We start from the raw sequence: 23,455 nt of genomic DNA, 5'->3' as shown, positions 1-23,455 counted from the left end.
CGTTCAACCAGACATTGCCAATAATCCAGTCTGCTTCGGAGTTCGCTGCAACTATTTGGGGTCTCCAGCGTTGTCTACCCCAGGCATTCCAGCCGCCACGACAGGAGCGTGTCGATGAGACAGGTGCACCGCAAGTTAGCAATGCCATATCTACACAAAACCAAAATGAAGTCCTTTCAGATGACTCTTACGTAAAGGGAATTCTACAGCTGCACCAAGGGAGGGAGGAAGATGGCATTCATTCAAGTTCCTCGGAAAGCTATATACAGATGCGTTGCATTGGGGAAGCAGGAGTTAACAAATGATACGTTAGCCTATATACCAAAATTAAAAAAAAATGAGATAAAAATAGCCTAAGTTATTACAAGTTCTTACAAGCTAATAACAGCCTGCTATACACGCAGGTGTCTGCACACTTTGGAGGAGTTTGTTGGATTGATTCGAAAATTAGCCGCTTCATAGACATTCATGTTTTTGGTCAACCCCCAAGAGGGAAATAACGGGGCCGAATGACGATGCCGGACCATCCCCCCCCCCCCCCCCCCCCCCCCAACCAAAAGACTGCAAAGTTGCTTGCAGTCACTTGGTCCATTGTCTGTCCTGGTCTTGGCTGTGCTGTATACCTAGGTACCTACTTACCACCTAGCAGTATGTAATGTCCTGTGTGGCCGCAAATATTGACCATTCACAAGAAAGGCTGCCACATAAACACAGCCTTGCAAACAGAACAAACAGGGCATCAAGGCATCTTTTCGCCATCTGCACACTCAGGTACTGTCACCCGAGCTCTCAGGTGATGTGGCCTGGTGGGGGAATTTACCTAAGGTGAACCCCTGGGCACCAGACCAGTGCAGTGCTGACGGGGAGTTGCACCTTCCTCAAGGGCGTCGAGGCTCGAGGAGATGTAGCAGGGTTGGTACCTAATTAGCTCCCACCTGCCTACCTACCTACCTAATTGTACCTTCACAAGGTGAAGGAGAAGGTGAGAGAAGGTACGTACCCAACACCATGGCTTCTTCCTCTGCCTGCCACACCACGTATTTGACCTGACGATGGGAGGTGGGGAAGGGGCGGGGACAGGCAAGCAAAGCAAAGCTGCTACGTACTCCCTCCCTATTGCTGCTTCTACTGGTGCTGTCGCTACCGCTACCGCTGCCGCTGCCGCTGCCGCTGAACCCAAGCATCTCCTCGACCTCCACCAGGTTTCGTCCGAAGTGACCAAACCTCCTTTGACCACCACCCTCTCTCCACGCCCTGACAGTCCGCTGCCAAAACCCACCACACATCACGAATACTCTCTCACCGCATCCGTACTGTATCTCTCGACTGCTAAAGAAATCATCACAGCTTGCCTTGTCAGCCTCCCGATTACCGTCCTATCGTGACGAGGCACCACGCTCATCTGTACCTCTCGCAGCGCAGCCCGATTGGGGCCCGTTCTCCATCTGCCACTGCCCACCAACTTTGGTTGCACCTGCGACAGCGATTGCTGCCGACCGCCCGACGACCGACCGACCGACTTGATTTCCCTCGACACCGCACTACACAACACTACATTACGTCTCTCTTCCTTCTGTGTGACGCCCGCCTACACCTACGCCTACCACTGCAAAACCTCAGCCTCATCTTGCCAACCACGGCGAACAGCAAATAAAAACCATCCCTTCATCTCCTATCCCTCCTAGTGGTGTAGCACCTCCAACCTGCTTCCACCTCGCTGTGGACTGAACCGCCACTCTCTGTCCATGCAAGTATCACCGCCCTCAACCTAACATCAATAGCCTTCCCAGACCTACTCGGATGCGCATCGCATCGACTCACTGCTATGTCACTTCAATACACGGCAGAGTTCCTCGTTCATCTGCGAGAATCACCACTATGCATCAAACCGCCCGCGTTGCCACCTGCTGAAGAATGGATGGGGTATGCCAGCGTCCCAAACTACAATTTCGCTTGGGCTCCTCACTGACAGTCCAAACAGACCTCTCCCCGACAATTCTCGAACCCAAGGCAGCAGCAACAACAATAACAGCCAGACCAAGACTCCTGCCGACAGAAGAAGCAACGACAACCCTCTGCTTGATCAAACGAATCGTCGCCCCGCCCTCGATCGTCACGTCTCACGAAACAGCGCAAGTATGTTCACATCCCCGTCGACTCGCTGTCACTAGCCCTTGAGCTGCAGTAGCTGACCCGGAGATCAAATGCAGACCCCGAAGACATCATTCTTGGACCGCCCCGAACCGCTTTTGCTTCTGCCACCTTGCGCAACGGCAAACCTTTCGACAGCGAAAAGGGCATCAAGGACGCTGACTCGCCCAGTCGCTTCAACTTTCGCAACCGCAACGGAGATACCCCAGAGGGTGACCGCTTCCGCGACTCGAGAAACGCCAACTTCCGTCGTCGTGGTGACGGCGATCAGGATCAGGAGGGATGGAGCACCGTCAAGCCACGCAAGAGCTTCGGACACGAGGGCGCCGAGCGCTTTCAAGGTCGCATGGGCGCTGGTGGTGGCGATAGGCTCCCCAACGAACGTCGTCCGCGTGATCGCGATGATCGGGAGGGTCACAGAGACCGAACCCTCCGCAACTTTGAGCACCACGATAAGGACAAGGACCATGACCACGAGGAGGCTGAATCACGACCCCGAAACGGTCTTAGCAGGGGCAAATCGGAGCCCTGGTTCAAGAATGACAGCAACAGTAACAACAACATCAGCAACAACAGCAACGTTGCCAGCACTCCCGAGAAGCCTCCCATGACAGCTCGCGAGCGCATCGATCGTGCCAAGAGCTGGAGAGACCGAAATCGGGATGCCGAGCCCGTTGAAGAGAAGACTACCAGCCGGAACTACGAGCGTCGTTGGGATCGTGGTGATCACAGGCAAGAGCGGGAGCCCGAATGGTTTGACGAACCTGCCGGAGAAAAGTCAGGAGGCCACACGGAAGAAGATTTCAAGAAGTTCATGGAGAGCATGAAGGCCAGCCGCAACGCCTCGGCTGGGGACAAAGCGCCAGTCGCGGTCGCCGAGGCTGCGATCAAGGCCGAGCAGCCGGCTGTCGCTTCAGCGCCTGCTGTCGAGGTTGGTCCCGACCAGTTCTTCCTCAAGTTTGCATCCACCGCCGGCTTGGATGCCGGTTCCCCCATTGAACCCAACAAGGAGACTCCCGCCAAACCTAAGACTGGCGGTGGCAAGTCGTCGCGCTTCACGTCCTTCTTCAATGCTCCTCAAGACGACCCCAGCCGTCGCATGCAGACAGAGCCCTCGACACCTCTTGCTGGACTGTCCATTGGTGCTCCTGATGGGTCTGCGCCGGCTCCCGATTCCGAGAAGCAAGCTTTTCAGGCTTTGCTCATGAAACTGCAGCGTTCCAACGTCCAGTCTTCTACGCCCCCCGCATCGCACCCTTTCCAGGAACCCCCCCCACTTGCGCGTGAACCGGCTTCTTCAAGTTCGGTAGCGTCGCCCGAGCCATTCCAGCAATATGGCGGCGAGCGCCGGGAGGAACACCGTCCTCGCATGCCCCAAGCCTCGATGTCTATGTCGGACATTCTTGCTCCGCGCCCCACGATGCCAGGCCAGCAGCCTGCTGTCCGCCAAGACCAATTGCTTCAGGAGTTGGTTGGCCAGCGTCATCAGGCCTCTAGCCAGGGCTCAGGTAGAATGGAGCCGAACCAGGGTCGCAACATGAGCAACACTGAGTTCTTGATGAACTTGATGAGAAACCAACCCGAGCCTCCGCGCACCGAGCAGCTTCTCATGCGCATGCCGCAGCCTCAGCGTGCTGCTCAGATCCCGCATGCTCCAGAGCGTGATCCCGACTTCCCGCAGGGGATTCCCCAGGGGATCCCGCAGGGCATGCCGCAGGGCGGCCGTGGTTCCCAACGCCAGATGAGAGGCCAAGGCCCGCCGGGCTTCATGGACGAAGCATTCCACCACCCGGAACCCGAGGCTCGTATGCAGCCTACACAAATTCTGCAGCGCCCTCCTCCGCCACCCGGTTTGGATCAGATGAATCCCAACTGGATCCAGGGCGGCGGTCCCCTTCCCCCTCAACAGAGATCTATTATTCCTCCTCCTGGTCTTGCGGGCGGTCCTGGACGCAATCACCCCATGGGTGCCATGTTTCCGCCCAACTTCCCTCCTGGCGCATTTCCGCCCCCGGAGGTCATGGCGGGCCCGCCCCCGCGCAACATGCCACCTCCTCCGGGCTTCTTCGGCGGCCCTCCTCCTGGATTCATTCCTCCGCCTGGAATGCCTGGATTCCCTGGTCCTGCCGGACCCGAAGGTCACGGTTTCCACTTTGACGGACGCATGCCTCCCCCGGGCGCCGCTCAGGCGTTCCGGAGACAGTAGCCATCACCATACTACCTACGGATCCCATTTCGACCTCGTCTTCGGGGTCACACTGCCGCAGCACATCAACCGCTGTATCAAACTTATTCGAGTCTACATAAAAATGTTCAGATGTATGTTCATGAGAAGGGCATGATTTGAACACAACACCATGGAATTGTCGGAATCGTGACGTACTGCTTGTCGGGTTTACTCAATCAACAACAACCTTATCTCTAATCCTCGGTAATAACGTCTTTCTAGTTGGACTGGAGAGGGCGATCCTTTCTGATTCCATCAGTTTGACACTCGCGGCCGACCGCCTCGCCAGCGAGGTAACGCACTGTTGCGAGTGCATATGCATCGCTCATGAGTAGAAGCTGACAATACCGCTGTCTGGGACCAGGCTACGAGAGCCTCGTCTGCCTCACACACCATTGAAGATTCAGGGCGGATGATACTTGAATCAAAGCATGAATACGACTGAGGAATTCCGGAGGGGGACTGTGAGAGGATGCCTTGATACTGTTCTACCGAGGTAGATATGAATGAGATGAAATGGATGTCTTGCCTTTCGCGTCTGTGACATAGGTTCCATATCTGATGTTGTCCCTAACGTGTGTGTGTGTGTGTGTGTGTGTGTGTGTGTGGGACTGAAATTCTTCACACTTAAATGAAGTATCCTTCAGCTCGGCTGTTCATCTATTAGCTATAAGATTTTCACCAAGACGGTACTTTTATTTATTTGACAACTCTTTCCTCTCAAAGGAAGTAGAGTGGGTGAGCTCCAACTTGTGTACTACAAATTTAAACACATTTCAGAGGCAAGAAAGTGGTTGATGGGGACCATGAAGGAGGGGCACACACGCTCTTTTATCGCCTCCGACATGGGTGTATTTGATACTATAAAATCCCCCAGAACAAAATCTGCCCGGCCCAAGCCAGCTAGCCAGACATGCCTTGCTCTCTCCCCTCCTCTCACTGACCTCTTCAAACCATCTGGGCTTAAATGATCCCACACAACATCTTGAGACTGCAAATCCAACACTTTCTGGATCGATCACACCAAGAAACGCCACGCTGGCAAGCAGAGAAATAAAAGTGCAACAACCAAGGTCAAAAGTGTATTGAGTTTGTTTCCAAACATTTAATTCTCCTGCCTCTTCAGTGCTTGTCCTTGTCTTTGTGACTCTTCTTCATGCCTAGGAAATTACGCTTCTTCTTATCCTTTTCGAGCTTGTGCGGCTTTCCGCCGTCTGACGGCGCAGGGGAGGCGCCGCCGCCGTTCGGTATAGGCGATGGCGTGTTGAGGCTCATGCTGCCCATCTGGGCCGTAGGCGGGGCCACAGGTCGGCTCGGAAGTCCACCCGGCGCCGGTGCTCTGCGGCCAGGGCCTCCCACCGGCTGCCCTGGCGGTGCCATGCCGGGTGCAGGCCGTTGTGCCATGGGATTGGGAGGAGGGGCGGGTTTCTCGTAGACCCACGCCGGAGCTCGGGGCGTTGGTCGCTCCATGGGGATATCCAGCGTGCGCTTGTCCTTGCCCAGGTCGCCGACTTGACGGACGTAGAGCTGCGGCGTAAGCATATGGCTGGTCACCAGGAAGATATCTTTGCCTTGACGGGACGAAACCTCGTAACATGCTCGGCTCTCACTGTACGTTGCGCCGCCGGCCATGAATACAATATAACGCTGTCGGTTTTCTGGCGGCCGTCGACCTGCTGCCGCCCAGTTCGGCCTGCCCGCGCGCAGTGAGCCTTGCTGAGATGCCAAGAGGTCCTCATTGGGGTCCGCTGGCGGCTTCACATAGGGAAACGTCGTCTGGTCCAGAGTGCCTCGACTAAGCTCGTCGAGCATTGTCTGCATTGCTGTCTCGAAGCGGGATAGCGAGTATTCCTCACTGACTTCCGCAGATTTGGTGTTCTTTTGGAACAGGGGCGGCTGAGGCGGCCGCACGTCTTTCAGACCGTTGCGAACCGGGCGTCCGCCCAACATCTCGAGATTGGCAGCAACTTCCCCGTCCCTTTGTGGCAGGCCGGAATGCGCCAGCAGTCGGTTGATGTCTTCCATAATGACGCCGTCTCGGTAGAGTACGTAGAGAATGATCAATCGTAGTCGGTCAGAGGGAGAAACAGCGTCGTCATCCAATAGACGCACAACCTGATCGAGAATATTCTTGGGCTTCTTGAAGTCCTCGTCCAGTCCTGTTGCTAGCGTTTGCTCGATAGAAGCGATGTCCGGTAGCTTGTGCTTCTCAAATATGTTCATGGCCTCCTGTGCCATGTTCAAATGAAGCGAGTATGCCTCCTTCATTTCCTGGAACTGCGGCAGCCCGGCCAACATGTCCCTGATGGCGTTCAAACTTGTCGTGTCTTGATTCTCATTGACGAAATGCGGATTGTCGGCCAAAAACTTCCGAAAGTCCGACATGAGCTTTTCAATAGTATCCTTCATGTGCCGGTGGCGGTTGTCTACCCAGACGGGATCCTTGTCCGACAGTTCCATGTCTTTCTCCTCCTCCTCCGGGGTGCCACCGTTGGTGACCATGTGGTACGTCACCTTGTCGCCGTCTTGTATCGGGAGGAGGTCGTGAGCCATGGCCTGATAGGTAAACTCGTGCACCAAGGGCGCCAGGATGTCCATAGATCTGTCCGTGATGATAAGTGTTCCTGCCGGCCTCGTCGACTGTGGTGGGAAATTGGGGTTCCACTGCGCGTATTCGTCCAATTCTTCCTGCACAAAACGGGCGAGATGAGAGCTGAGTACGGCGGCTTCGTGGAGGGGGTTCTTCGGTCTGTAGTAGCGTACTTTGGGATATTCACCCAGTGTAACGCAGACGCCAGTGATCTGATTGCGACTGTCAGCGGAAGGAACGGCCCACCGGCCACCGTTTCACCACGTACCTTTTGGGCCAGAATCTTCATGTGACGAGCGACTAAGTTGTTACAAGCCGGGTGGTACAGGATTGGGAAGCTCCAGGGGTCTCTAAAGGTGACCAGGTGCGACTCGCGAGGGAAGAAGTCAATGGATAGTGTCTCGAAGCCCGCGATGCGTGACTTTGTCGCCGGATTGCCGTCAATCATGCGGCGAACTCTAGGGTCCAAAACGCCAGTCCATACGAGGTAGGCTTGCTTATATCTGCGGCGCTCGAAGTCGTTGACAAGGATTTCGACAATGTTCTCTTGCGGTGACAGGATGTAGATGGCATCCATTTCAGGGTTCATGTCTCGCTTCTGCTCGATGCGCTCGATGTCTGTACACCAGAGTCAGCGGGGGGTTCGCTAGCTACAACGGTAGGAGCCCTTTTTTGCAGGACGTACTGGCGATGTTGTGATTGAGGATGTCATCTTCTTTGACGACATTGTCCAAGATCTTTTTGGAGCCCTCGTCTAGAACCAGGACCTTCCACTGGGGGTGTTGTCGTCGTTAGCTTGGATTGATGGCACGTAGCGAGGCCGTCATGGAATGGGTGTATCTCACGTCGCCGCGGGTAATGTTCTTGATGGTGTCGATGATGACTGTTTTGAAGCGGTCAGTTTCGCAAGGCGCACGAGACCGATGAGCGGGAGCGGGAGTAGGAGAGAATGTGGGAGTGGGGGGTTATGGGCTGTTGGACACCGAGCGAGCTTACCGTCATGCTGCTCCTGGAGCGTGGAGACACCCATCGTGGCAAGTTGCCGCGCGGGCAGCGATCGGGCGGGAATGCGTCGTGGGAGAAGACGGGGTGGTGTGGCTACGAGGCAGATGGGATCGTTGGTTCTTGTGCCTTGGGCAAAGCGAGGTGCAGTTGCGGGTGCGCCGTCAGATTTCCAGATGGACGGGCCGTCGTTGAGCAGGAGGTGGGTGGGATGCGCGCTGTTGACGTGGAGAGAAACGGGGGTTCGAGGAGTCCGGGCTTGTGTCCTCGTCCGAGTCCTAATTACGGCGTACCCAAAGCAGTAGACGTCGTGGGCTGGCGGGGTTTCAAGATGGAAGGAGGAGCGGTTGCAGTGGTGGGACTTTCAATGCTCGGAGCCTCAAGCGTTCGCTACTTAGTTAGGTCGATAGGTATGGCCCGATGGCCGATGGGGAGGGGAGAAAGCGAGCAGGGTAAGGTCCGGTACGGCTCTATGCGGTCAGGCAGGGAGGGCGGGTGATGTAGCTCAGAGGTGGCTACCTCGATCCGCAGTCCAGAACTACGAGTGGGTGGCACGAGTATTTCGCACGCGGCGTCTCACGTACAAACAGGCTGGGCAAGTTGACGTTCAGGACGAGATGAGAGGTAATAGAAGAAGGGGACATGTTATGTTTATGTGAGAGGATGGGGACGATCTCCCCCCCCCACATCGAGTTCTACCTACCTACCTTGCCTACCTACTCGATAGTACTCACTTGTCTGCGTAGGTACCTACCCACAAGGGCTGTACCTAGGTACCTGACAGAGGAGGTAGATGGTATAGAGTACGAATACCTAATTCCTGTTCCATGTTCAGCTCCCCACTGCGCATCGCACCGCTACTTTCTCCCCAGTCGGCGCCTCAAGTTGAGTGTTGAGCTGCCAGGGCGGGGCCTCGCTTGAAGATTATCGTGCATTTGGTGTGTGCAGTGTTCGTCGCAGGTATCCGTGTTGCATCTAGAGACGGAGGGAGAAACCTTAGAGTTATGCATCGCGCATTACACATCCTGGTTCGCATCTTGTCGGTATTACCCCACTTTTGGCCCCAAAGAGTGACAAATGAGGTCACCGCCCTTGCATTTCCATCTATCAAACGCGCTCCTTTAAAGAAACGACACGGGAGATGGTCTGGTATCAGTCGAGAGACTCGCATGGATCATGGCTGTCAGGGCCCCTAACATTCCCTTGTACGTTTCAACGGAATATCTTCTTGCCTGCGGCTCTGGTGGAGCGATCATGAGCAACGTGTCCCCTCTGCGTCCGCCGTGAAATCAATCTTGCAGTTGCATTATCGCAATCATGTACCTATCACGCTTGGCTTCAAGTTCTGACAACTTACAAGTACACCTAGGTAGTGACTCTTCTCTCGGGTTCTCTAATGCCTGACTAGGATGTTGATGATATCGACTGAATGAGTGGAAGTGAACAGTCAGGAATTTGATTCAGCCCGCCAATGGTATCGAATATCGTCACTGAACTCTCTGGTATGGGTATCTTATTCTTCGTTACAAACCGGAACCAAGGTATCTGTCCATATCCTCGCTGCCGTAGAACATCTGCCGCAACCTCTCTGCCTTCCTTTTGTCCTCGTCGGCTTTCTTACGGCATTTCTTCGCGTCCAGCGTTTGAGGAGTCTGCTTCTTCTTCTTCTCGACTTTGCTCTTGAGGTCCTTGGGAATAGCCAGGCCGAGACCATACTTGTCCTCCTTCGGCTGCGTCTTGAGAGGAAACTGCATACCCTGGCCCGCGGCGCCGAGGCCCTTCCGCGAATCCGGGTCCCAGCCGTGCGACGACAAGTAGGTCAAGCCCATGCGTGACCTGTCCAGCGCCGATGGCGGATGTGAGTGTGTGAGACAGACCTGGTGAGCAATCGAAGCCTCGTGCTTTGGTCTCTTCGCTGTCGTCTTTTCACCGCTGTTGCTGCCGCCGTTACTGAGTTCTCCCACGGCATCGTCTTTACCAAGTGGCAAGTCACACACGGCGCATATTTGTGCCGCTGGCGTCTCAACCCCCGGTCTCGCCTTCTCGCTCGGGAGAACGAGACTGAGGTAGAAGTCCCCCACAGAAGAACCGGACTTGGTGGTCTTGACTGGTTCGGCCGTGCTTAGGTTCGGGTCAGATGCCTTCACGAACTGGATCGGCTTGCGCTGGATGCCTGCGCCAAAGGGCCGCCGATGCTGAAGCGGCACATCGTCTTCCTCGCCGTATTCCTCCTCGTCGATGACCCGTCTTATCATTGGCGCGGCATGCACTCCGGGATCGTCCCCTTCGAAAAATTGCACGCGAAGCTGAGGACTGCAGTATAGTTTGTTGATGATATGAAGGGGCGAGGTAATGGGGAAGAGGCAGAGTTCCACACTTTCATGTCCAGGGGCAGAAACATGTCAGCAGTCGAGGTACCTATGTACCTGGAAAGGGTAGCAGGAGCTGGTAGTAGCCAGCGCAAGTCTTGCGTCGCCAGTTACAGTAGCGCCCGGCAGAGCGGGCCCGCCCCTGTCAGGCTGTCATCGCAATTCGGAAACCCCTGGCGGGCCGCAGGTGCATCAGCTTTTCCACTTGAATCTAGAAGCAAGCTGGCGGCCTCGTCGGACATACGCAATTTGCCTCCATCTCTCCTCAACGAGCTTGTTCACGACAAACGTCCGACCCGAACCTCCCTACACCAACACCACCTACGTCTACTTACAGCATGGTTGAAGGTTACCAGTAGAAGCCCACTATTCCTTACCCTCAGCCAAGTCGCCGCTTCAACGCAATGCCCCTCGACTTCTTCGGCCACGTGCTCGAAACCGGCCTCCCGATATGGGTAACGGACAACTGGTGGTTCATCACCAAGACTGTCGTGACGGTCACTGTTCTCTTCCTCATCAAGCTCTGGAGCGCCGGCTCCTCTAACCCGGCCGAGCGGGACATGCACGGGAGGGTCGTCATGATAACGGGCGGGACGTCAGGCGTAGGGGCAGCGACAGTGCTGGAACTCGGCGGCCGCGGCGCGCAAATCATCCTGCTGACGCACACCCCCGTTTCGGACCCCTTCCTCGTTGAGTACATTGGCGACGTACGCGCCCGGACCGGCAATGAGCTCATCTACGCCGAGCAGGTCGACCTCGCGTCCCTGCATAGCATCCGCAAGTTCGCGACCAAGTGGATCGACAACTCCCCGCCGCGTCGGCTGGACATGGTAATCCTTTGCGCCGCCACCGTTACGCCCGCCGCCGCCAAGAGGACGCAGACGAGTGAGGGTATCGAGGAGATGTGGATGGTCAACTACCTCTCCAATTTCCACCTCCTTTCCATTCTCAGTCCCGCCATCAAGGCCCAGCCCTGGGACCGTGACGTGCGCATCATATTCGCCACATGCTCCTCATACATCGGCTCGGGCTCTCTAAAAGAGCCTCTGACCAAGGAAGACTGGTCCGCAGGCAAGGCGTACAAGCGCAGCAAGCTAGCCCTAATGGTCTTTGGCCACGCCTTTCAGAAGCACCTTGACGCCTACAAGCGACCCGACGATCTACCTATGAATTCGCGCGTCTTTTTCGCCGACCCGGGCTTCGCTCGCACGCCGGGCATGCGCCGCTGGCTCTCGCGTGGCACACTGTGGGGACTGTTCGCTTACCTACTCACATATCCGCTACCGTGGTTGTTGCTCAAGAGCTCCGAGCAGGGCGCGCAGTCGATCCTCTACGCCGTCATGGAGCCGAGTCTCGTGCGCGTCGGCGGCGGGAAGCTGATCAAGGAGTGCCAGGTAGTGGACTTTGCACGCAAGGACATCGAAGACGAGGAGGTCGCCAAGAAGCTGTGGGAGGAGAGCGATAAACTCATTGAGACGACGGAAAAGAGGGAGGCTACCCTTAGGGCTATGCGGAAGGAGGAGGACGAGAAGTTGAAAAAGACTGAAAAGGAGACTGCGGCTATGGTCGACGACCGGAAAGAGAACCGCGCGAAGAGCAGCGAGAAGAGCAGTGAGAAGACCAATGCGCCGCAAAAGTCCAAGGGCAAGAAGAAGTCCAAAAAGGACACGTAGATGTAAAGGTTACGGAAACATAGACATACCATTTAATGACGTTCAAGCGCCGTAATTCTGGCTGCTTTGATAACACCTACTATGTACCTCGGCTGTATACAATTAAGTAGTTTGCTCTATGCCACTTGAAAGCGTTCATTCCTCACATTCCTCCTCCAAATTCGGGGCCCCACCTTTACCGTTCAAATGCCGTGGCTCGGTGCAACGACTGAGTTGGGGGAGACCTTTCCCCGCAACACCACGGAGTGGGATGACGACAGTGCGTGAAGGACGCATCTTGACAAGAGCAGCCGACAAGCACGACTACATCTCAAAATACGTGACCGACCAGGCTCGCTTGAGGGTCATGTCCAACAACCCTTCATCGGCAGCGCCACCTATGACGAACCACATGCCGGCACCGCCGCCTCAGATGAGAGCTCCACAACTCCAGACGGCCTGGGAGAGACACGCCGGGACGGGGCAGCACAACTCCTCGGTCCGGCACCCCGTCTTCTTTACAGAGAAGCTGCGCCGGCCGCCGCCGTCGCTGGGGCCTGGGATGGGGATGAGTCCCGTGGCACACGGCTACGTCTATCAGGATGGCCGGAGGGCCGATGTGGCCTCGACACCGAAGCTTTGAGAGTGTCGCCGCGTACCCGGGGGGGGGGTTCGGCCAAGGCTTCCATTCGAAGGCGACGAGAAGACGTTTCGGAAGAGATGAGATGCGTACAATGTCAGTCTCTTCTATTGGGATTCGTTTTGGTGTAGAAGTTGACTGTGGTCTAGGGGGCCCAAGGCGATCGATGCTCAACGAGCCATTTGGTACTAATGACAGCTCCGTCGTCGCCAGGGGCGTGTGTTGACTTGCGTTCGAGTGGTTTGTTTCAATAGGAAACTCACGGGCACCTGTGGTCCGACATGTTTTATGGCGGAAATGTAGAACCGACGACGATCGACTACTGTATCAGTGCCCAGCGAGGGTCTTCACTCAAGATGAAGGCATGGCGTCGAGGCGTATTGGCGGATATGGATTTTGATGGCTTTGCCTGCAATCTAATGTAATTTGGGCCAATGGCACAGCCTATGCAACATGATATGACCCGCTGGTTTGTGACTTGAGAGACAGCTGAAATGGTGCACAATCTTCCTACTACTGGACCACGTGGAATTGTTCGGGTGAATGGGGAATGTAGCCTGGCAAATTACATCTATGGCCCTAGGATCCTGATATACGTGCGAGGAGGCAGACAATTGGCGAGTAATAGATAATTCATTCGTATTTCGACCTGTTGCATGAGCCCACGAGTGGCAGTGTTAGAAAGATACGTAGTCCAGGGCGGTCCCCCTTCGTGGTTGTTGATAATGAAATTAAAGCCTCCTTTGTTTTGCTTTCCCAAAAAGTCGAGTTTCCCGTTCGCCATTCGCACCATTGCCCAATCTGAAGCCAGCATCTACACCATCGAAACATTCCATCTCCGCCATGTGTACAAACCCCACGTGACACTCAAGTCGCGAAGTGTCAGGCCGGGCCCCGGCGCACCGTTCCCTGATCAGTTTTTCACCGCAATTACAATCGCAAGGACAATCAGCACGACGACAAGCGTCAGCAGCGCCATGAGCTTGACGTTCTTCCACCACATCTTGCGCTTCAGGCCGCGGCTGCGGACGCGGAATTCGCGGGCGCTGCCACCGAGACGGTCCGTCTTATCGACAAGCAGGTCGATGCGCTCGCCCCTCTCGAGCAGGCCCTCGATGTTGCGCGTCATGATGCCGCGGACATCGTCAATCTCGCGTTGGACATTGGAGATGGCGTCGTCCTTGCCGCCGCTTGTGGTGCCGTAGTCGACCATGAACTTCTTGAGCTGGCCGTTATAACTGGCAACGCCATAATTTGGCAGCTCGGCGTAGTCGGTTGACTCGGCTGGGAACTGCTCGAGGAAGCGGCGGCGGATCTCGAAGAGGAAGCCGAAGGGGATGCGGCGGCCCAACGAGGCGTCGGCGATGACGAGGAAGGTGAGACCGCCGGCGGACGGGTGGTCTGGATGGTCTGAGGGCGCCTCGGCGATGTAATGAATATGGTGCGAGCCGTGGGTGTAGGTCAGCTTCTGAGGGCTGCTGTGATCGATCTTGGGTAGGATGAGGGAGGCGAGGGAGGAGGTCTGCGACGAGGCCGATGTCGTGCATTCGCTGAGGATTGTATTGTTGTGTGCTATGCACGAGCTGTCGGGGGGTCAGTTGCGTCTGATGACGAGGCGGGCGTGAGGGATGCGAATGTCACTGGCGACACTTACTAGAGCAAGGGGGTGATGGGCGTCGATGAGGAAGCCATGATGATTGGAATGAGTGGATTCACAAGACTCGGTGAGCCTATCTTGAGATTCTGCTGGTTCCTTTTTGAATACGTCGTAGGTAGGCCGACAGGCAGCGATATTCGAAATGCAACGGGCGGGTAGCTTACGTAGGGAGGTGCGTGGAGGGCGTCTGTCGCAGTCGCAGGACGCAATGCGGGAACCTGGGGAGAATGAATGCGTGATGACGATGCGGATGTGCAATCGGCAGACGGAGGCGCTAGGCCGGAGTGGGGCGACACACGGCCTTTTGGCCAGGGCGAATCAGAGCTCTTAGTGATAAGAGGCCCGACAGGGTAAGTTCTTCTTATCGCCCCCCAAAATTTCCGACCGCGAGAGTATCGATGCTCGGTGGGCGTGCGGATCGCTTCTTGGGTAGGTAGCTGATGTTGCCACGGACGGACATGTTTCTTGCATGCCATCAGCCATGCTTTGCTGGCCAGAACACAACCCAACATGAGAACAGTCTTGCGAGCCGCAAAAATTTGCGCTGCAGGCAGTCGCCTTGCGCCGAGCCATGGCTTTGCGACATCATCCCCAGCCGCCTTCAAGGTGAGTTACTGTCACGGCTGCATTGCACATCACAGTTGCTGCTGCGTAGTGGAAGTTTCTGACATTGGGACGTGGAACAGGCGGCAACAGCGCTGTGTTCTAGCAAGAAGTACACCCCCGTCGAAAGCAAAAAGTCCAAATACGACGTCTTCAGAACCATGATCCTTACTCAGTTCAATGTTGTTCTGAACAACATGGGCGGTTGGTCAGAGACCAACCGCGAGTTCCAGAACTTCGGCATCAGGAGCGAGCATGGGCTCAACAACGAGATTGCTCTTTTCCGTGAGACGATACAGAAATCGATTCATTTGGCCAACAAGGGCGCGACGTTGCGCAAGGAGAACCCGCTCTTTTGGTCCCTGCGGAACGCCTTCATCCGCGGCGACGTCAAGGGGCTGACTTCGGAGTTGCGGTATTCGTTTCAGAGCTTCATGCTGCGGTCTCGACTGGAAAAATCCTCCCCGAGGCAGAAAAAGTTGGCGGACCTGAGATTCCCCCAGGAGTGGTTTCCCGCCACGCGGGCCATTCAACGCACTATCCACCTGCACGTGGGACCAACAAACTCTGGAAAGACATACCGGGCCTTAAAGGCGCTCGAGAATGCGAAATCGGGCATCTACGGAGGCCCCTTACGTCTACTGGCGCACGAGATTTATTCACGGTTCCAGGCCAAGGGAAGGCCGTGTGCCATGATCACGGGCGAAGAGCAGCGCATACCGGACTCGGACAACTACTTTATTAGCTGCACCGTTGAGATGACGCCGCTTAACAGACTCGTCGACGTCGCCGTGTTGGACGAGATCCAGATGATTAGCGATCGGGATCGAGGTTGGGCGTGGAGCCAAGCTTTACTCGGTGTCATGGCAAAGGAAGTCCACCTGTGTGGCGAGGAACGCGTTGTCGATCTCATCAAGTCGATTTGTTCCAGCATCGGCGAGAAGTGTATTGTGCATCGCTACCAAAGACTGAGCCCATTGCAAACGATGAAGAAGAGTCTCAAAAATGACCTCACCAAGCTCCGAAAGGGCGATGCGGTCGTCGCTTTCACCCGAGTCAACCTGCACGGTCTGAAAAATGCCATCGAGGATGCGACTGGCCGCCGCTGCGCCATCGTCTATGGGTCTCTGCCACCCGAGACTCGAGCGCAGCAAGCAGCTTTGTTCAACGACCCGGACAATGAATACGACTTTCTCGTTGCTAGCGACGCCATTGGCATGGGCCTGAACTTGGAGATCAAGCGTGTTATTTTTGAGACGGCGACAAAGCACGACGGCACCCAATACCGTACGCTGACGACGTCTGAGATCAAGCAAATTGGCGGCAGAGCAGGCCGATACAAGACAGCGAGGCAGGCGGCAACGGACCCTAACGGTACCGCCGCTCCCGAGGAGAAGATGGGATACGTGACGACGCTCGTCGACGATGACTTGCCGATTATTGAAAAGGCATTCAACTCCGAGACGCAACCGCTCGACGTGGCCACTATACACCCCCCGGCCTCCGTGATTGAGCAGTTTTCCGAATATTTCCCCCCTGATACACCCCTCAGCTTCATCCTGCTTCGGCTCCGCGAGCTTGCCCCCGTCTCGCAGCGTTACTCGGTCTACATCTCTGAACTCAGCCTAGAGATTGCCGATGCCATTCAGGAGTTTCCGATGACGATCCAGGAGCGCATCACTATCCTCCACGCGCCCGCTTCGCTTCGCGAACCTGGCATGAGAGCAATTATCAAGGCGGTTGCAAAGTGCATTTCGACGCGGACCGGCGGCGCTCTGTACGACATTCAACCCATCAACCTCGAGCTCCTTGACGCGACGCTAGACGACTTCAGTAACCAGGGCAGGCGCTACCTGCACTCCATCGAGGCGCTGCACCAGGCCATTACGATCTACCTGTGGGTGAGCTACCGTTTCCCCAATATTTTTACGAGCCAGGCGCTGGCGTTCCATGTCAAGGACGCCGTCGAGGAAAAGATTGAATTCTACCTCGAGAACAATACCGTCTTCGATGCGGACGTCCACGGCAAGGCTCGTGACCGGCAGCGCAGGGAAGCGTTGCAAAAGCAGCTGGAGCAGGAGTTGCTCATGGCAGAGCAGCTCGAGAGCCCCGAGGGCGAAAATGAGCTTGTCGACAGCGAGCCTTCTGACGAGGGCCCTGGGCAGTGGATCTCCCCGGGCCACGAGGAGCCCCTTGTTGATGATGAGAGCGAATACGAAGAACTGCAAGACCGGCCGCGAAGTGAGCCTGTCCCCCGGCAGGAGTCACTATGAAGCGTGTGTTCCAAGACGGCCCGCGACGTCAACTTGGATGTAAAAACCCTGTAATATTTCAAAGTGTATAACCCAACCAAAGAGGGATGGATGATGGCCGTCGACCAATGGAGGCGCAAAGAGGTGGCATTAGAGGCATGTATAACATCGAAATGGCAACAAGAGTAAACAGGCGCCCCCTACCTAGATAGGACGGTAACTTCCACAATAAAAAAAACATCTCCGCCAAACGTTGAAAATACCCACATCACACAAATGGAGCGGGAGAGCATCCCGGGTGAAGCAATGTCGCTCAACCGAATCACGATATTGCTCAGCCCCCCAAGCTCTCAGCACCCCGCACCCAAGCTGGAACCCCCCCTGCGCGTTACCTCACTGACCCCACCATCCTCCCGCATTGGCTTGGAGGGGCAAACAGCTCTCTTCCCAGTCCGCAACTCTAAACCTGCGCCCTTCCACATACAACCAACCAACCAACCCTGTGGACCGCTCACAAAACCCTACCAACTCTGCCATCCTCGAAAAGCAACAGACACCCACCCCTCAGTCGTCACAGTCCGCGATATACAGAGACAGACGGACAGGCTACAGCCCCAGGGATCGAAAGCCATCCGCCAAGATGTCATCGACGAACCCCGACCCCTCCGCCGCGGCGCCCGCTTTCATCCCCCTCGAGGCGAACCCGGAGCTCATGACGTCGCTCCTGCACAAGCTCGGCCTCTCGCCCGCGCTCTCGGTCCACGACGTCTACTCCCTCACCGACCCAGACATGCTCTCCTTCGTGCCCCGCCCCGCCCTCGCCGTCCTCCTCGTCTTCCCCGTCAGCGCCGCCTACGAGAGCCACCGCCTGGCGGAGGACTCGCTGCTGGATGAGTACAAAGGAAAAGGGCCGCAGGAGCCCGTCGTGTGGTTCCGCCAGACCATCCGCAACGCCTGCGGGCTGATGGGCCTGTTGCACGCCGTCGCGAACGGACCTGCTAGGGAGTACATCCGTACGTTCTCCCGTCTTCCCCTCCGTCACTCTTCCCGTCCATGCCTCCGATGGACTAAGATTTCATCATGGAGGTTCTGGAGACGAGGAACTCTGCTAACCCTTGTTACATTTGTCTCGCGATGCAGAAAAACCCTCGGACCTCGACACCCTCATCGAGAACGCCGTGCCTCTCGACCCCGTCGCGCGCGCCCAGCTTCTCGAGAAGACGCCCTCCCTGGCGACGGCCCACCGCGAGGCCGCCTCGCAAGGCGCCACCGAGGCCCCCGAGGCCTCGGACGACGTCGATCTACACTACGTCTGCTTCGTGCGCGGCGAGGACGGCACCCTGTGGGAGCTCGACGGCCGACGTAAGGGGCCCTTAAACCGCGGCCAGCTGGACGCCGGCGAGGACGTGCTGAGCGAGAAGGCGCTCACGTGGGGCCCGCGCAAGTTTCTCGAGAGGGAGGGCGCTGATCTGCGGTTCAGCGCTGTTGCGCTGGCGGGATCTCTTGATTAGGCAAGGGTTTATGTCTGGGTAGGAGCAACGCACCGAAAAAGTCGGGTATGTATTTCGGCGTTTGGGTTATGGGGAAACACGGACACCTCATATCCGACTTGGGCATGACTTGAAGCATTCTTGGTTGAGATTCCTAGGGACTTATTCTAGTACAGGGAGCATGCTTAGGAAGGCTATACGTAACATGAGGGCGTGTCAGGGCTCCTGCTTGTTCTCCGTAACAAACCCACCAGAGTGGTCTATCTACCTCCTGTCCGAACCCCAGAGTCGCCGTGGGGCTTCCTGCGACTGGGGCTTCTGCCACAGCTGGCTGTTCGATTTCCGATTGTCGTCACTTTGCCCCTCAGTCGGAGCGGAGCGAGGCACTTGAGGCTCAGGTGGGGGGATTGTGACCTCATCCTGAATGTGCGGATCGCACCCCAGACCGCGTTCTGAAGACGAAGTTAGCGTCAGGGAACGGGGAACGTTTGCCTAGGAAGACGGCCACCTGCTTGTAGACACGATCCGGTTGAACTCGGTGGACGACCTCCGGTGAGCCTGGGAGCTCGTGACAGGGCCCCTGGCCATGTTTAGGTCGGCGAGGACGATGTTTTCGGGAATCGAATTGAACTCTGTCTTCGACTTCCGGTGGCTGCCCGCTTCCGCCCCCTCAGTCATAAAATCAAAATAGCTTCCAACAATTTCCGACAAGATCTGCGACTTGCCATAATCGTACGGCCTACTGTTCCCGAGAGGAAGCGAGGGGATTCCCAGCGCGACATCCCCGTGACCGTGGTCGCTCGGCGTTTCGGATGCCTGCTCACTCACGCCATGGTCCTCGACGAAGGTGATGGATTCGGAGAGCGCGTTCTCTCCGGTCGGCGTAGGGAGGGGCTTGCTATACTCAGCAGTGAAAGGCAGCTGGCCGGTGGTCTTTGTGCTGGTTTTGTTTCTGGTGTCTTCGATGATTGGGGAGCCGTCGTGCTCGGTGAAGAAGGGAACCTAGCCCTGCGACTCGGGAGGCGGGCTGGGCCTGCCGGGTTCTTTCTGAGGCTTGGACATAGTTGATGGGCGAATGACAATTTGATTCGGTCTTGCAGAAAGTTGTCGCTTTGTAGTATATGTTGATGCTGGGAGCTCTATGGCCTTGGCCGAGTTCGAGGGAGGGTGGAATATGGATATGCTCAGTAGCTGGGTTTTGCGGTGGTAGACAAGGCTAGAGTTGAAATGAGAGTGTCTGAAGTCGAGGACGAGGACGAACTCGAACAACAGGTCAAAAATGTTTAAGAAGGCAGTAGATGTTCGCACACTCCCATGGCGAGTTTCTGCCTTCCTGACGTAGCCATTTTGCACTGGCGGGAAAGTACGTACGTGCTAGACATTCCGTTCTGCTTACCTTGGAGGCACCTTGACCGCCCAGACCCCCCCGTAATTGAATGATGCTGGCGCGTAAAGGAGCTCACAGGAAAGAAAAAAAAGAGACAAGAATAACCAACATCATGGAGTGAGCAGGTAGGTCGTGCGCCAAGCAGCCTCGGGTATATAGTGCCCAAACTCGCAAGCATTTCGCGGGTGTCGTGAGCCCTCAAGGGAATGAATGGGGCGGACACATGGAAGCACCTTCCCTATTCCTGTATTCTTTTCTCTTATCCGGGTGCTTTTAATCACCGGTTCTTTAGCTGTTCTTCTATTCCAGAGATGGAGACTATTGGCTCGACGAGAATCTGTGGAAATCAAGTCCAGATCCGGTGAAGGCAAAAGGCATGTACACCATCAGCCAATGATCTCCCGAGGACCAATTTCCCCCAGTCTGTCCTCTGAAATTAGATGTTGACTGAGCTGTCAGGCGTCGGCGGCCAGCAGGCATGTAGACGGCGTCATGATAGCTTTCTAACGGCAGTCAGATCAGTCGCAAAGAGTCTGCCACGCTGGCCAAGTCCATACATAAGCCTTGCCGCAGCCTGCGATGGAACATGCTCAGACTTTCGTGTCTGCAATGTCGCTTGTCATCCAAGAAAACAACTGTCTCATTTTTGAGCTTGTTTCTCGCGATCTGGTATTCATGCCGCGCCTACTTGCTCGAGCAGCAGCTTGAAGGCTGACGGCGCCCACCATTTGCAGTTTGACATGTCCGCTCGGACGCTCGATATGGCATCGGGCACGGGGTGTCATCCGGCGGCAGCGGCTTTCTGGAGATTGGCGCGTCGAACGGACTTTGCATGTTCCACCACTGCCCAGGAGAGGAAGGAGCAGAAGAGACGGCGCCCCGTAGTGAAGACGACCTTAGCCGTCCTAGGCCACGTGACCCGGAATGCGGAAGACCTGGAAAGTTCTGTTTGTCTGCACTGCTGAGCCAGAACCCTGTCTGTACCAAGATGAGACGCAGGTTGGTACTGAACCGCAGGAACATCAACAAACGGCCAAGGCCAGCATCGGGAGCGGGCCTGACAACGCCCAGGGTTGAGACTTGCTGTCAGTCAAGAATCGAGGCGAGGGAGGGGGCTGTGAGAGCGAGGGGCGAGTGCCATGAAAACATGGGTGGAAACATGAAAAGAATATGGAACGACACTACTTTGTTCCACGTGGTGGCTGATCGCCACTAGACGGCTAGCTGATCGCGCTATGAAACGCCTGAGGGACTTGCCCGTGTCCAGCAAAAAGGATGAATGACCATAGGGAGGGAGACTGAAGAGCACGAGCAAGCACGCATGCCATTGCCACTTGGCGCTAGGACGTAAGTTAGCCCAAACCCCCTGAGTTGAGGCGTTAGCCGTTTGCCTGAGAGTGAGACCGACCCGTTGATGATTAGCGGACATGGATGGGCATGCATAACATATGATACGTGGAAGCGACTGAGCAACGCGTCGGACTACGTATCTCGGTTTCTAACGCGGCTTCTGTTGTTCGTGCAGCCAGCTGACAGAGAGGTGGCAATGTGGCCAGGAGGTAACTTTGGCGACGATCGAGTGAGGGCATGCGTGCGGCCGCAAGTCTTTTGTTGGTCATCACAGTTGACGCGTCGAACCTGCGGCTTCAATGATGCCTGCATATGTCAAATCTCGATTTGATTCGTGGGAGTCGCCGCCCTACTCGAGAAAAAGAAACAACTCAAGACGAGAAAAGGAACAACGGCTGCTGCATGCGAGATGGAAACCGTCCAAAACGACATCTCAAAACCGACGCCTCAAAAGGACACCGCACAAGACCGAGCAGATTGACGGTGCTGTCCCATTTGCTGAAGCAGGCGGGGGCGGGGCGATTTCACAACTCTGCAAAACAAATATACGTACCTACTTACCTATGGCGGTCCCTCTTGTTGAGGTCGCGCAGGTGTACGGGATGGAGATAAACACGGTAAACGCACATAATAAGTGACAAGCTAGTCTGCAAAACAACATTGCACCACATTATCCGCGAAGCTATTCCTGGTTGTTCATTTCGTTTCGTCATCCACTCAGCTGGGACTAAACCGACGACGTCCCGCACGGAACCGATAGACCTTGCAGTGGAGGCGTACCACCATAGCTAGCGCCGGAGATTCGATGCAGTTGCAGATGGGGGGACCTGTGGTGACCTGAGCTATCATTGGCAATTGCATAGCGTCTTTAGGTGTCTTGGACTCTGGAAGGACTCGGCCGTACTTCCTGGTATCTCGGATATGAGTATGAGCCCGAGGCAAACTCGCCAGTCTCGTCGTCCGTATCAGCCAGCCCCCAGGAAGCAGCCGACAGACATGTTATTCCCAACCAGCTTGAGATGATTAGGAACGTCCGTACGGATACTGACTTGGAGGCTCGGCCAGGCCAACACACACCCGCAGGACGGCAGGGGCAAACCCCTGAGACGATCTGCTGCTGCCCGCTTACAACCAGCAGGGTCACAACTCAAAAGTGATGTGTGTCTCGCAGACGCGCATCGCCTACGAGGTGGGGTAGCAGACGTGCAAGATGGGCTCACACTCAACAAGCGGGGGGCTGTCGTCGTCGACATCGTTCGATCCATGTGGTTTGGCTCGGCAACGCTACTTGTTGCGAATGCCTCGGAACTTACAGCCGCACCATGAGATCAACTCGGCGCATCAAACGGCTTGCCCATGCCAACAAAATACCACCTCGCTGAGACCGAGATGGGGCTTCGCCTTGGACCGAACAAAGCAAGCCACTTTTGGCCGAAACTTCTTTGATCTCTTTGGTCCGAACCTGAATCCTGGGTCACACAGGACGCACTAGTCTCAAACCAGTCGGCAGAGCTGGGTGGCTGCCAATGAAAAAGAACTGGCAAATGGGCTTCTTCCAACCCACGTCGCTTTCCTTTCCTTATTTTTCCCTCCGAAGCAGCACTAATCGCCATGTTTGACCCCTGAACCCGGACCCCATGTTTTCTTTCTCGATCAGCAGCAATGTTGCTATCATCGTGTGGATACATACATCCGAATCTTGGTTCGCCTTCTTGGCTTAGCTTCCACGCAGGGTTGTCTTGTCCCCATCTCTCTTCTCCCTGCCCGTCTTGTCACGGGATCCAAGGTGACGACCAGGATACATCCTCTGATATCTTGAGCCAAGAAGACTCTCGGATGCCGTCTGCCTTTGCACCCGCAGGGCGAAGACATTCCATCCCTGGGCGGCGTTTGTCACTGCCAAGCAGACAGGTTTGTGTACGGATACATACATCATAACTCCGCCGACAACCCGGGACACTCGATTCTTCGTCTCGCGCCTCGCCGCTGCAGTGCTAAGTCACAGGCGGAAGTCCCGACAAGCCAACCAAGACGCTGAACCATGGAGCCGGTCTGAAAGTTGTTTCGGCCTACTCGCGCCTTTGT

The 23,455-nt window shown here is 55.9% G+C and overlaps 8 protein-coding genes across 8 annotated transcripts; 5 read left to right on the top strand and 3 right to left on the bottom strand.

The window, feature by feature from the left end:
- Positions 1 to 1,825: 1,825 nt before the first annotated feature.
- Positions 1,826 to 4,357, top strand: CH63R_04975 (uncharacterized protein; the record flags this gene model as incomplete). The annotated part of the gene is made up of 3 exons (XM_018299950.1): positions 1,826 to 1,923; positions 1,982 to 2,136; positions 2,211 to 4,357. 3 exons carry the CDS (start codon positions 1,826 to 1,828, stop codon positions 4,355 to 4,357), a joined length of 2,400 nt encoding a protein of 799 aa, XP_018161196.1.
- A 1,143-nt stretch (positions 4,358 to 5,500) lies between these two features.
- CH63R_04974 (Sec1 family protein) lies at positions 5,501 to 7,998 on the bottom strand (the record flags this gene model as incomplete). The annotated part of the gene is made up of 5 exons (XM_018299949.1): positions 5,501 to 7,180; positions 7,237 to 7,586; positions 7,654 to 7,741; positions 7,814 to 7,851; positions 7,965 to 7,998. The coding sequence occupies 5 exons, from the start codon at positions 7,996 to 7,998 to the stop codon at positions 5,501 to 5,503; spliced, it is 2,190 nt and encodes a 729-aa protein (XP_018161195.1).
- Positions 7,999 to 9,493: 1,495 nt separating this feature from the next.
- Positions 9,494 to 10,225, bottom strand: CH63R_04973 (G-patch domain-containing protein; the record flags this gene model as incomplete). The annotated part of the gene is made up of 1 exon (XM_018299948.1): positions 9,494 to 10,225. One exon carries the CDS (start codon positions 10,223 to 10,225, stop codon positions 9,494 to 9,496), a length of 732 nt encoding a protein of 243 aa, XP_018161194.1.
- Positions 10,226 to 10,743: 518 nt separating this feature from the next.
- Positions 10,744 to 12,012, top strand: CH63R_04972 (Short-chain dehydrogenase/reductase family Oxidoreductase; the record flags this gene model as incomplete). Its single annotated transcript, XM_018299947.1, has 1 exon — positions 10,744 to 12,012. One exon carries the CDS (start codon positions 10,744 to 10,746, stop codon positions 12,010 to 12,012), a length of 1,269 nt encoding a protein of 422 aa, XP_018161193.1.
- A 186-nt stretch (positions 12,013 to 12,198) lies between these two features.
- CH63R_04971 (uncharacterized protein) lies at positions 12,199 to 12,762 on the top strand (the record flags this gene model as incomplete). The annotated part of the gene is made up of 2 exons (XM_018299946.1): positions 12,199 to 12,271; positions 12,344 to 12,762. The coding sequence occupies 2 exons, from the start codon at positions 12,199 to 12,201 to the stop codon at positions 12,760 to 12,762; spliced, it is 492 nt and encodes a 163-aa protein (XP_018161192.1).
- Positions 12,763 to 13,544: 782 nt separating this feature from the next.
- Positions 13,545 to 14,323, bottom strand: CH63R_04970 (Synaptobrevin; the record flags this gene model as incomplete). The annotated part of the gene is made up of 2 exons (XM_018299945.1): positions 13,545 to 14,214; positions 14,286 to 14,323. 2 exons carry the CDS (start codon positions 14,321 to 14,323, stop codon positions 13,545 to 13,547), a joined length of 708 nt encoding a protein of 235 aa, XP_018161191.1.
- Positions 14,324 to 14,798: 475 nt separating this feature from the next.
- On the top strand, positions 14,799 to 17,164 carry CH63R_04969 (ATP-dependent RNA helicase suv3; the record flags this gene model as incomplete). Its single annotated transcript, XM_018299944.1, has 2 exons — positions 14,799 to 14,894; positions 14,975 to 17,164. The coding sequence occupies 2 exons, from the start codon at positions 14,799 to 14,801 to the stop codon at positions 17,162 to 17,164; spliced, it is 2,286 nt and encodes a 761-aa protein (XP_018161190.1).
- A 619-nt stretch (positions 17,165 to 17,783) lies between these two features.
- CH63R_04968 (Ubiquitin carboxyl-terminal hydrolase) lies at positions 17,784 to 18,654 on the top strand (the record flags this gene model as incomplete). Its single annotated transcript, XM_018299943.1, has 2 exons — positions 17,784 to 18,156; positions 18,284 to 18,654. 2 exons carry the CDS (start codon positions 17,784 to 17,786, stop codon positions 18,652 to 18,654), a joined length of 744 nt encoding a protein of 247 aa, XP_018161189.1.
- Positions 18,655 to 23,455: the final 4,801 nt, after the last annotated feature.

Source organism: Colletotrichum higginsianum, chromosome 3, assembly GCF_001672515.1.
Source record: "Colletotrichum higginsianum IMI 349063 chromosome 3, whole genome shotgun sequence".
In the NCBI taxonomy this organism is placed as follows: domain Eukaryota; kingdom Fungi; phylum Ascomycota; class Sordariomycetes; order Glomerellales; family Glomerellaceae; genus Colletotrichum; species Colletotrichum higginsianum.
This window is presented reverse-complemented; position numbering and strand designations above follow the sequence as displayed.